Raw genomic sequence first — 11,734 nt, 5'->3', positions numbered from 1 at the left:
CAAATATGCATGTTTCGGCGCATAGGAGATGGGCCACGTTCATGCTTAAGATTCGTGGGCGACGTGGAGTGTGATTGGCAGAGCTGGATTGAAGGACCGGTGCCCTGTCAGTGTTGATACTGGTCGAGGAGAGTGGGTGATGAGGGTCAGAATACCGTTGAGGTACAATTACTTCGAGACGAGTTGGTCGAGTATCTGCTGATAATATAGATCTCGACTGCTGAATCTTGCAGCCAAAACCCATGATAAATGTCGTTTAGCAAGAAGCTGGGTCTACGGGTGCACTTATTACCCTGCTGTACTATAATGGTATCCATCGTTGCTTTTTCTTGTGGTCATAGCACCACAACGAATATCTCTAAAGTCAGTTTCACGTGAGCAGTATCACGATATTGTCAAGTCGCCTTGCATAATCGTATGTGCCTGCATCGACTGATGCCGTTCGTGAATCAACACCAAAGCCACCCATCACCATGATTGCTACCCTCAAAGAGCCTACAGACATCATTGTATCCTAGACAAACACAGCACTCCAAGCATCCTACTTGTACTCGAAAGAACTCCCAACGGCATTTCTAATTTCTACTTCTCCCAGATCTATTTTTCATTCCCCATCTTCCCATACACATCCCCAAGCCTCACCCCCTACTTGCCCCCCGCACCCTCCACAAGTCCCGCCACCTTCCTCGCCAAATCCTCCGCCTCAGCCTTCGTCTCCGCCTCCGCATACACCCTCACCGCATCCTCCGTTCCACTCGCGCGCGCAAAACTCCTCCCTTGTCTCACCTTCTGCACCTCCCTATCAATCAGCCCCTGCAACCCCTCCGGACTCGTCAACCTCCTCTCCGCATCCGTCGTCTTAAACACCGTACGATCCTTCACCAACACTTTCAACAGGCGGTTAGGCAGATCCGTGTACGTAGACAGCCACTCCTGGGGCCCCCAGTGCTTATGCGCAAGGACCACTTCGACGAGCAAGAAATCCGAGAGCGCGTCGCCGACGGCTTGATTGATGAGCTCGATGCACGCACGCAGCACATCTAGTGCTTCCTTTTCGCCCGGGTTCCGTGGCTCATGGCTCGCAATCGTGGCCAATGTGTCCTGCGAGAAGATGACCGTGCCGTGTCCATTCGCCTCGAAATAAACACCAATATCCATCTTCTCAGCCGCATGATGCAAGTACTTGACGCCCGTGGGCGTGCACTCGACTTTCAATTTCAGATTCTCTTCGACGTACTTTGTCGCCGCGCCGTTTGCGTAAGCAGTTTGCACGACGCCGATTTTGAGCTTGTCGGACAGATTGCTGGCACGCACGAGGTCGCCGAGGAAAGAGGCGACGAGCGTGGCGATGCGGTCGCCGTCGAGGAGGCGGAAGACGTTCTTTTCGTCTTTAAAGTAGTACACGACGCGGTCGGCGTCGCCGTCGAGAGAGCAGCAACGGTCGCCGGGGCCGGCTTTGGATGAGGGAGGGGCGCGTTGGTTGGTTTTGACGTAGTCTGCGCCGCACTATCACAGCCATTAACATACTCCTTCTTCTTCTTCCTCAACAGAGATGGTAGTGGAAAGAGGAAAGAGGGGAGGAGGGGACTTACATCGACATTCAAGCTCTCCGGCTTAATCACATTATCATTGATAACCGCAATCTCCAACCCACCCTCCTCCTTCCCCGGCAAATACTTGACCAACTTATTCACCGCCGGCCCCCCAACCCCATTCGCACAATCCACCGTCAAACCCCCCTGCGGCACTTTCCCCATCAACGCCGTCTTGAACGCCTTCCCAAACTTCTCATAGTACCCCTTCTCCGTCGGCTCCCCGTACGCATCCTTCGTCCCCTCGGTGTTCAGACACCGCACCATGTAATGCAGCTGCGGCGTGGTAAGGAACCCATAGTCCTTTGTCTCGGCGCCCGCGCTGTCGAGCCCGTCTTTGAGACACTCGAGGAGGCGCGAGCCAGAGGCACGTGTGTCCCGTGCGACGACGACGCGGGCAGGCGTGTTGTCGAGATCGATTTTGTGCTGTGCGGCAATGTCGGCGTAGTATTTTGATACATCGGCGGGAGTGGCCTGGTTGGCCATTTTGGTGCTGAGGATTTCCCAGTCTTCTTGGAGCATGTTGCCCTGGTGCACATAGCGTTAGCCATGTCCCTTTTCTCTGTCATCGGAAGAAGGTAGGGAGAGAGAGGAAACCTACCATCGGCTCAACAAGCTTCACACCATTATCCTGAGGCGGATTGTGCGAAGCCGTAATCATAACGCCAATCCATTTCCCCTTCAGCGACCTTGACCTCAGCGCCGCAATCAGACCAGCACGTGTAAGCACCGAATCCAGCACCTCTGCTTTTGTACGAAAACCCGCTGTACCATACGTGTACACGACACCCTCGGGCGCAGGATGTTTTTGCGCAGCGTCAGCGATGGGGTCGGACATGTTTGCGTGTGTTAAACAAGAAAGCGTAACGGGTCGTGGAAAACAAGCCGGTGGTAGTGATGGCAGAATCGGTAAAATCAGAAAAGATGAGAATGCGGTCCTGTATTTCTATAGCTAGCTGAGCTGAGCTGGAAGCTGAAGCTATGAGGCTCTTCTCCTCTTGACCCCGCCGTCCTTGCACGCTAGCAGGGATGATGCATGCAGGGCTGCATGCCCTGTTGGCCATGATGCGTGCCTGACTAACACATTTTCACTCTCCATCTCTCATGTCCTATTCTTAGGTCTTGTATCCAGCTATCCGCTCTTCACTCACCCAGAGCATGCAATCTACTCGTCTAAAAGCCATTCAAACACGCCATGATAATACCTCTACCAATTTTCTCCATATTCCTTTTCCATGCCGTGCCATGCCATGTCACAGCAATAGCGGGGTTTCGTCTCACGCACTGGTTTGCCAACCAAGCGGAGAGCTTGACCGCTCCTCTCTCGTACCATGTCGTTGTCAACATGCGACGAGCAACCACGTTTCCGGCGGTGATAGAGTTTGGAAGTATATCCGCTGCTACCCGTTCAATGTAGAAGAATCTAGAATACGAACTACATTCCTTCTTGCGCAACTATCTTGTTCGGAAGGGGAAGCTGTGGTGTCGTCCCATGCATGCACTGTAAAGGCGTCGTAGTCACGTCTCTGCATGACGTAAGCTAGTAACTATAGCCACCACTGAGACAACATACAAAAAGTTATCTTCGAATACAACGTCGTTACCAAGATTTCACATCACATCCATCAGTCCAAACACACATCCTGCCACTCGAACCAACTCAATTACCTCTCCTTGCAAAAAATGAGACAAGGGGAAGAAGACCAGACTATTTGCAGTGAAGTCCCGTCAATCAAGACATGACCCAGAAGAACGCTGCGTGCCAGAAAAGAAGAGTAGCACACCACCAACAAGTTTTTACTCGGTCCAACAGCTTCCCACACAAAGAAACAGAAAACCAACCAGGCGCTCAAAAGGGGAAAGAGAGAGCAAAAGCGTCACATCCTCCCCAAGCAACCCAGCTCATCCGCCACGCCCCCCTCCTCCTTTCACTCAAAACCCCTGCGCCCCCAGCCCAGGAAACCTCCCCCCAAACCCGCCCGCAAGCACACTATGCCCCGGCACCGGACTCCCAATCTCGCCCAACCCGACCGGCGCAGACGCATTTCCCAGCGCACCCTCTGTGAACCTAACTCCACTCAGCTGGCCATTCTCCACTTCTTTATACTCGAGCGTGCCACCACCATTCGTATGCGTGACATCCAAAATATCACACGCTTCCCTCATCTCGTCCATGGAGACAGGCACAGGGTCCAGCGCGCCTCGTGCTGCATCGACCTGTCTGTGGATTTCCGCTGCATCGACGTAGCCATCTGTGTCTGCGGCGCGGGGGCCGAGCGTCTTGCATGCAGCGCAGATGGTGCGGCGGAGCCAGACGATGCGGTGTTCGTTTGCGTGGCGCTCCATGCCCCTTGCGTTACTACCTCCGTTCAGAGAAAAGGGCGAGGTGAACATGTTGGATGTGGGCGAGTTGCCCCAGTTACCAGCACTGCCGCTCGCAGGACCTGGGTGGAAACCGCCGAGCGGAGGCGTGCCCCAGATACTACCACCGCCCACGCCTGGTGCACCAAAGGACCCGTATTGGCTACCGGGGATATCCGCGAATCCAAAGGAAGGCGCGCGCACGGAACCGTGTTGTTGCATGCTCGGGCGTCTGTTCTCAGGTAGCTCGGGTATATCGTCGTCATCGTCCAGCAAGGCTTTGCTGCCGAGGTGGTTCGCGAGTTCATCTACATCGCTCCCGGTTTGCTGACCGTCTTCCTTTACACTGCTTGGACGCTTGATAGGTGTAGGTCGTTGAATGGGCTGAGCGGACGGCCCTGTAATAGGGCTCTCATTCGACAGTCTCTCAAACGATCCACTTCCCTGTCTGGAATGCGTCGGCATGCCCATTGAAAACGCGGTCGGCATCGGGGCGGTAAAGCCAGGAGGTGCTGGAAACCCCGGTGGTCCATCCATTGGAAAACCACCACGGCCGATGGGAAGGGCGCCTGGTGTGTGCATGCCCGGTGGTGGGAAGCCACGGAAACTCTGGGGCGCGGGCTGGGGGTAAAATGGCATGTTTGGACGGGGGCCCATCATCCCGGGCATCATGGAAGTATGGCCAGGAAAGCCATTTAGGCCTGGTGGCAGGCTGCCCATTGCGAGTCCTGGTGGCCCTTGCATGCCCGGTGGCGGTCCCATAGGAGGCATCGGAGAAGTCGGCTGGCCATGCAGATTAGACATGCCTTGCTGTGGGATTGGTGCTTTGGTCAAGATGGACCTTGGTATTGACGGGTTCGGCAACTGAGAGTTGGGGGATGTTGACTTGCTCGCTCCCAGCGTAGCGTGAGGCGTCTTGGGAGATGAGCTGTGGGAGGTTTGGTGCGACGTCTGGCGTGGCCGGCTGGGTGTTGGGGCCTTTGGTACAGCCGGCGTAACAAGTGGCGAGGGCATTCCAGCAGACGAGTTCTGCTTCAGCAACTGGGGAGGCACCGCGACTGCTGGCTGTGACGACTTCTTCGCTCCAGCTATAGCATTGTGTGCAGCAGCAGCGGCGGCTTGGTCCTCCTTGGCCGTGCGGTTCTTGTCGACCTTGAGTTTCGAGTCGCGTTCCCTGCGCTCCTTTTCCTCCTGGGCCTTCTTCTCCTTGGCCTCCTTCTCTTTCGCTTCTCGCTCTTCGCGTTCCTTGCGTTTCGCCTCGTCCTTGGCCTTTTTCTCGAGTGCTTTCTGTTCTCGTGCTTTCCTCTCGGCTTCCTGCTGGCGCTCGCGTTCTTCCTGCTGTCGCTTCAGACGCTCGGCCTCCTTGCGCTGCTTCTCCTCCTCTTGCGCTTTGCGTTCGGCCTCTTTCTTTTTCCGCTGCTCTTCGCGCTTCTTGCGCTGTTCCTCGAGCCGCTTCTCTTCTGCAGCCTTGGCCTCGGCCTCTTTGGCTGCGCGTTCGGCCTCCTTCTTCGCTTCCTGCTCTGCCTTTAGCTGCCTCTGCTTGTCCTTTTTCTCCTTTCGCTTCTGGGCCTCCTTTGCTTTCTTGGCCTCTTTTGCGTCTTTCCGCACGTCCTCTTCTGCTAGTTCTTCGAGTAACTTTTGCTGTCTTTCTGCGGCCACCTTTTCTCGATACGCCTGGAGCACTCTCTGCTCAAACATGCGCGCTGCAAAGATCTGGAACATGCGTCGGCCCTCCTCCATGCGTTGCTCCTCGGTCATGGCGCCCTGGCGGGGTTAGTTGCAGACAGACACGCCAACTTCAGATACGCACTTCCTCGTCCTCTTCGTCCTCCTCGTAGTCGTCGTCGTCGTACTCTTCCTCGTCCTCGCCCTCGTCGTCGTAGTCGTCTTCGTCGGGCGGCGGGGCGCTGTGACTGTGACCGCTGTAGGAGCGATGCTGGGCACCTGGATGAGCCTGGACCTGGGCATCTTCTTCTCGTTGCATTCTACGCTCGGCGAGCTGCTCCATCATCTCGATGAACTTTTTCCCGTCGTTCTTGAGCAAATCGTCAGCAACGGTAAGTATGCCACCTAGACGGATGAATCAGCATGCTCCCAGGAGGGGTCTAGGAAAATGCATACCTTTGACCTGCAGACTGCTGCCAAACTGGAGAAAGTCGGAGGGCTCAGGCGGCAGACTGGGCTCGCCGGAGCTGTAGTCGCCTTCGGACGAGATCTCGCTGTCGTATTCCGAGTCTTCGTCGTCGTCCTCGCCAGAGTCGTACTCTTCGCCGTCGTCGTCGTCGTCGTCGTCGTAGGTGCCGGGGGGAGGGTGGGGGTGGGAGTTGAGCATGGGGCGCGGGTGATGGGGAGCACTGGACGCATAACCATAATTAGCCTCGGGAATGAAACGACCGACGTCTTGCTGGTGGTGGGCGTACTGCTCGAGTTCCTCATAGTAGGCATCATATAGCACCTCGAGCTCCTCCTCGATGGCGGTGCGCTTGCGCCCGCAGACGGTGCAGCTGCACGAGTGCTTCTGCTGCTCCTTCATCTTGCGCAGCACCGCCTCCTTTTCAATCTTGACGAGCGACTTGCGCTCTTCCTCGCCGAGGGACAGCCAGAAGTCGCGTATGCGGTCGCGCTCGTCCTGCATGGTCGTGTTCCATATGCGGTCCTGTCTGGAGCCGGAGCGCGCGACCGAGCGGGCGGGCGACATGGCATGGGCGGGTGCGGGGCTGAGGCGTGAGGCGACGTGCTGCGTGTAGTCGAGGGGCGGCGGCGGAGCGGAGGGCGCCTTCTTCTTCCGCCTCGACTTTTTGTTTGTGCTGCCTCGCACGGGCACGTGGTTGTAGGCTGGCTGGTAGTCGCCGTTTGTGCCGTACGCGTGCTCGTAGTCGTCGTCCGAGTAGTAGTCGCCCTCGTCGTAGGCCCGCTCGTCCAGCTCGGGGTCCGCGTGCTGCTGCTGTTGCTGCTGGCCGGGGCGAGGAGCAGCAGCAGCAGCAGCGGCATGACCAGACGACACGCCGTTTCTCGCAGGCGCAGAGGCGGGCGCTGGCGGCTCCTGAGCGGCTCTCTTGGCGGCCTCCTTCTCCCGTCGCTTCTGCTTCTTGCGGTTCACGGCCGTCGGGGTGGGATCGTGCGTCGCGGTGCCGCTGGACGCCATGGTTGCCGGCGTCGGCCCGCGGGTGCCCTGGGCCATGTCTGGGGATGGCGTGGCCGCGGTGTGCTGGCAGACGTGTTAGAGGGCCGTCTCGCAGTGTCGTGGGCGACGTGTCCGGTGTTGGCGCGGGCAGACTAGCGAACAGCCACTCGTTCGGGGCAGCAAAAGTGAGAGGAGGGAGGTGGGAGCAGGGTGGAGGAGGGGCCGGGCACGCACACGACGGGCGGCAGTATGCGATTTCCTGGGGGGTTCAGCGTCGCTGCAGCGTCTCGCGCTCTCGAGTGTGTGGGCGTCGTGCGGTCGGGGGCGGCGTCTTGGTTAGCACATGCCGGAGCGTGGGAGCGTCTTGTTGATGGTCGACGGTCGACGGCCCATTGTGGTACCGACGTTGCGATTCGCACCTGCCGCAAGTGCCACGTCTTGGCACCCCCAGCAGCCTTCTGGAACCCGGCAGAGAGGCTGTGCAGCGTGACGGCCATTCGTATCGCTCAACACGCTCCCACGCCAACGCCCTCGCCCTCGCCCTCGCCCACCACACATACCACCCACCCACACCGCACTCGGTCCCCCGTCCAGCCCTCGGCTGCTCTAGCTCGTGCATGTCTCCGCCGTGATCGTCCCCAAGCTTCATTATTAAAACGCCTCCCCGTCACCAAGACACTTCACACATCACACACGCCCGCCCCCCGTCGTCGCAACACACAACCGCGACACTCACCACAACACCCACCACAACCACTCACTGCTCCCGCCTGCCGGTCGTCTGTCGCTTCACTCTGCGCCTGCCCTCCGCCCCTCCATTGACCTCTTTTGGCACCCGTCGGCGTCCTGATACCCGTCGCATCGACGCATCGCCCATCGACGCCATTCACCACTCGCTCCCATCACAGCGCTAGCTGCTCGGACACGCCACCACAAAACACTCCCTCCGCTTCCGTTACACTCGCAACCTCGCGCGGAATAGGCTACTTGGCTGTATCCTGCCACCCGCACACCACCGCAACCTCGACACCCACGCCGAACGCGCGCCCACCCGCTCAACAAAACCCAACACTTCACAACACCCCGCCAGCTGCGGTATTTTGCCCTCGCAATGGCACAGCAACAGCAGAATGGCGAGCCTGTAATGCGCAGGTACGTTTAAACTTCACTTTTGGACCCTGGTCAAACTTCACTTATTCCATGTCGATCTTTCATCATCACCGTTTTTCGTTGTCCGAGTGCGCGCATTGCTTTTTCAACTCTATTCATCCCGCCCGAGTCTCTTTTGACGACATGACCTGTATCTCTCCATCCGCTCCCCGTCAAACTCTGCATGTACATTGCAGGAGAATATTCCCGACTGCAGCACATGCGAGCTGAGGCACCCCGGCTTTTGCGCCATAGCTTGCATTGGCGCGCCCGGTCCGACGACACGTCCGACTAAAAATAGGCCACCCTACAGGCTCCCCATGTCCACTTTTTATCGACTCGCGCTCAATTCTTTCTCCTTGCGGTCATCCAGTACATGCACACCCTCTCTGCTCGCTTTCGGCCATTCGGTCACGCCGACACCGTCACACCATGGCGTTCATACGTTATGCGACACCCGAACACTATGCTGATCCTGTGCCTCTAGGAAGCTCGTCATCATCGGCGACGGTGCCTGCGGAAAGACTAGTCTTCTGAGCGTCTTTACTCTGGGTTACTTTCCAACTGTACGTCCACGTGACTGAAATTCTAAAAGTATGATTGTTCTAACACACCCAGCGCTACGTCCCCACCGTCTTTGAAAACTACGTCACCGACTGCAGAGTAGACGGCAAATCCGTGCAACTCGCCCTCTGGGATACCGCCGGCCAAGAAGACTACGAGCGCCTGCGTCCCCTCGCCTACTCCAAAGCCCACGTCATCCTCATCGGCTTCAGCGTCGACTCGCCGGATTCCCTCGACAATGTCAAGCACAAGTGGGCCGAAGAGGCGCGCGAGCGCTGCCCCACTGTGCCCATTATTCTTGTTGCTCTGAAAAAGGATTTAAGGGATGATCCCCTTGCGCAGGAGGAGATGAGGAAGAAGAGCTTGAGGTTTACGACGACGAAACAGGGCGCGGACATGAAGGAGATGATTGGCGCGAGGAAGTATTTGGAATGTAGTAGTTTGACGGGGGATGGCGTTGATGATGTGTTTGAGGCGGCGACGAGGGCCGCGTTGTTGAGTGTGGATAAGAAGGAGAATCCGGGGTGTGGGTGTGTTGTTCTTTGAGTGTTGTTGGACTTGATGGACACGACGACAGTGTTCCTCTTGGTCGCTTTCTTCTGGCATCTTGGTCCGTTTTTTTTCTTCTTGCGCTTCCTCTTCTTCTTCTGACATCACATCACATTACTGCATTGGGCGGAGTAAAACATCATGGAGTTGGCGATATATTTTGGGGCGAGGGGCGTCAATTTCGATTCTTGTTTTTTGTTTTCTTTTCATCTTTTTGAGCGTACGGCATTGTACTCCTCTTTTTTTTTGCAGTCGATAGAGTGTACTGGGCTTTGTTGTGTAGCATCAGGTCGACGGCTTAGGCTCTAGCTAGAAGATGTGCGAACATGTTGCGAAGATTTGCGGTTCCTTACCTCTTCACTTTGCGATGTCTGGCTGATGATGTGATGAAGAGAACTGCCATCATCGTCCGCTCTTTTCTGAGCTTTTTGCTTTATTATGTACAAGGGGACGGTGGATGAGGCTAGGGGTGTAGATGTAGAATAGTGAGATCGTACAGTCTGTTTAGCGGTAATTTATAGCTAAGCTGTTGGATTTGTTCCTGCTTATCAGTGTACCGTCATAAACGTGTTTTGTCGTTTGAACACTTGCATTTTCCCTTTTTGGCCAGCATACATGTTTTCTCGATACATGAGCCTCCAACACCACAAATTCCCGTGTCCTATACAATATACACATATATTCACACCTCCCCTTAACCCTCAATCTCCATTCAATTCCTAACCCACTCATGATTCCACCCCTCCCTCCCCGGAAAATCCGTAACAACCCTCCCATACTCCACCGGCACACTCCCCCACACCCCCCTCTTCAACATCGCACTGCGATACAACCTGCCCACCTCCCTGCCCTTGACCCCCAATCTCGAAGCATCAGCACCTTGCCCACCCGCCTCCTCTTCAGACACAAGGTTGCCGTTACTGTCCATCAGGCGCAGGTGCTCGCATGCACTGCGCATAGCCATGTATTGCCGTTCCAGCTCGCGTTCCTCGGCCCAGCGCCGCTTGCGGAGGAAGAGAAGCCACGCGCGGTGAATGGTCCAGTGGCGGAGGGAGCGGGTGCGGGAGAAGTGGAGGGGGCGGGGGGTGAGGGGGTGGGAGAGGTGGTAGCGGATGTTTGCTAGTAGGGATTTGTTAGTTTTCTTTGTTGTAGAGGGGTGGGAAGGGGAGGAGGGGAGAGGAGAGACGTACTTATCCTAGGATCATTTCCTGGACCCTTTTTTGTGCGTTTCTGGAGGGAGGGGGTGGTGGAAAAGGGTGTGTGTTGGGTTTTGGGGTATGACGGGTATATCTGGTTTGCGGTTCGTTGCAGTAGGGTCGTTGGTTGTGGTGGCGATGGTGTTTTGTAGGGTCGGAAGACCGGGCGGAAGATGGAGAGGTTCATGGTTGTGGGGGGTTTGTGTGAGGCGCAATGGCGGCGGCGGTGGTTGCGATGGTGGTGAGCATGGTTGGAGTGGAAATTCGCGATGCGCGGAGAGACCCTTGTTCGCCAAGAGGGGCTAGTGGAGTTGGAGGATATGCATGGCGGCGGATGTTACTGTGCAACGACAAATTGCGTTGTGCATCTTATTTTGTTGCTGCTAGGAGACCCATCATACAATCTTGCTGAGGATTGACGGTGAACACATTTGTCGATGACGATGGCCTCGCCTTCCGCTTCTCGCGAGTTATCGAACGTCGACGCCGTGTTGAGCGCCTGCAGCCGGAGCTTCACGGAAACTTTTGCACCATTTCTCATCGCTCATTGCAACTCTAGGAAATGAGAAACTTATCGAACCAGAAGAACGGAGCGTTATCGCGCGCACATTTAGGGTTGTTTCTACCGAAACATACCTACTATGCTTCCCGCGAGCGCGAACTCTCTAGTGACAGCGATCGAGTCGCCCGCGAATATGCGGACCGCATGGCGCTCAAGCGATGCGCTATCGCCTCGAAAGGAGTCGCGTATGATTATGGCTGACATGGCCTCGTAACTGGGATCACGGAGCCCGCACTTAGTCAGAGCATGCAACGTCCGCTACATTGCATTCTAGTAAAAATTACGCAAGTTTCATATGCTTCAAAACCTTGGTTCATAGCATAGGTCTTGTGTACAACTTACAGTACACGTTAACCATGGGTCGGTCTCTGCTGCACTCACCTAGAAGCATTGGACAATTGAGATTCGCTCCACCACTGACAACCGTGGTACCGCGAAGACCCAGAACTAAGAACCCACCCACAACCTCTCGAGTTATGAATATATGGAATTTGATTCATCGCAAATTTGAGAAATTAGCATAAAAGGCACAGGATTCTCTCTTTGCCTCCCAGACAATTTCAAATACTCCAAAGCTACTACAACTACAAGCCTACAGCGAAAGATCTACAACTACCTCCAACCCACCACAAAATAA

The 11,734-nt window shown here is 56.0% G+C and overlaps 4 protein-coding genes across 4 annotated transcripts; 1 reads left to right on the top strand and 3 right to left on the bottom strand.

Moving 5' to 3' along the window:
• Window positions 1–645: 645 nt before the first annotated feature.
• Window positions 646–2,430, bottom strand: ACET3X_000029 (uncharacterized protein; the record flags this gene model as incomplete). Its single annotated transcript, XM_069447568.1, has 3 exons — window positions 646–1,506; window positions 1,593–2,120; window positions 2,194–2,430. The coding sequence occupies 3 exons, from the start codon at window positions 2,428–2,430 to the stop codon at window positions 646–648; spliced, it is 1,626 nt and encodes a 541-aa protein (XP_069310271.1).
• A 1,094-nt stretch (window positions 2,431–3,524) lies between these two features.
• ACET3X_000028 (uncharacterized protein) lies at window positions 3,525–7,098 on the bottom strand (the record flags this gene model as incomplete). The annotated part of the gene is made up of 4 exons (XM_069447557.1): window positions 3,525–5,717; window positions 5,764–6,023; window positions 6,075–6,307; window positions 6,374–7,098. 4 exons carry the CDS (start codon window positions 7,096–7,098, stop codon window positions 3,525–3,527), a joined length of 3,411 nt encoding a protein of 1,136 aa, XP_069310270.1.
• Window positions 7,099–7,596: 498 nt separating this feature from the next.
• ACET3X_000027 (uncharacterized protein) lies at window positions 7,597–9,683 on the top strand. The gene is made up of 3 exons (XM_069447546.1): window positions 7,597–8,229; window positions 8,714–8,792; window positions 8,845–9,683. Exons 1-3 carry the CDS (start codon window positions 8,189–8,191, stop codon window positions 9,334–9,336), a joined length of 612 nt encoding a protein of 203 aa, XP_069310269.1. The 5' UTR covers window positions 7,597–8,188; the 3' UTR covers window positions 9,337–9,683.
• Window positions 9,684–10,051: 368 nt separating this feature from the next.
• On the bottom strand, window positions 10,052–10,722 carry ACET3X_000026 (mitochondrial 54S ribosomal protein mL40; the record flags this gene model as incomplete). Its single annotated transcript, XM_069447535.1, has 2 exons — window positions 10,052–10,458; window positions 10,530–10,722. The coding sequence occupies 2 exons, from the start codon at window positions 10,720–10,722 to the stop codon at window positions 10,052–10,054; spliced, it is 600 nt and encodes a 199-aa protein (XP_069310268.1).
• Window positions 10,723–11,734: the final 1,012 nt, after the last annotated feature.

This window comes from Alternaria dauci, chromosome 1 (genome assembly GCF_042100115.1).
Source record: "Alternaria dauci strain A2016 chromosome 1, whole genome shotgun sequence".
Taxonomy (NCBI): Eukaryota; Fungi; Ascomycota; class Dothideomycetes; order Pleosporales; family Pleosporaceae; genus Alternaria; species Alternaria dauci.
Note: the sequence above shows the minus strand (reverse complement) of the source record. Positions and strands in the feature narration are given on the sequence as shown.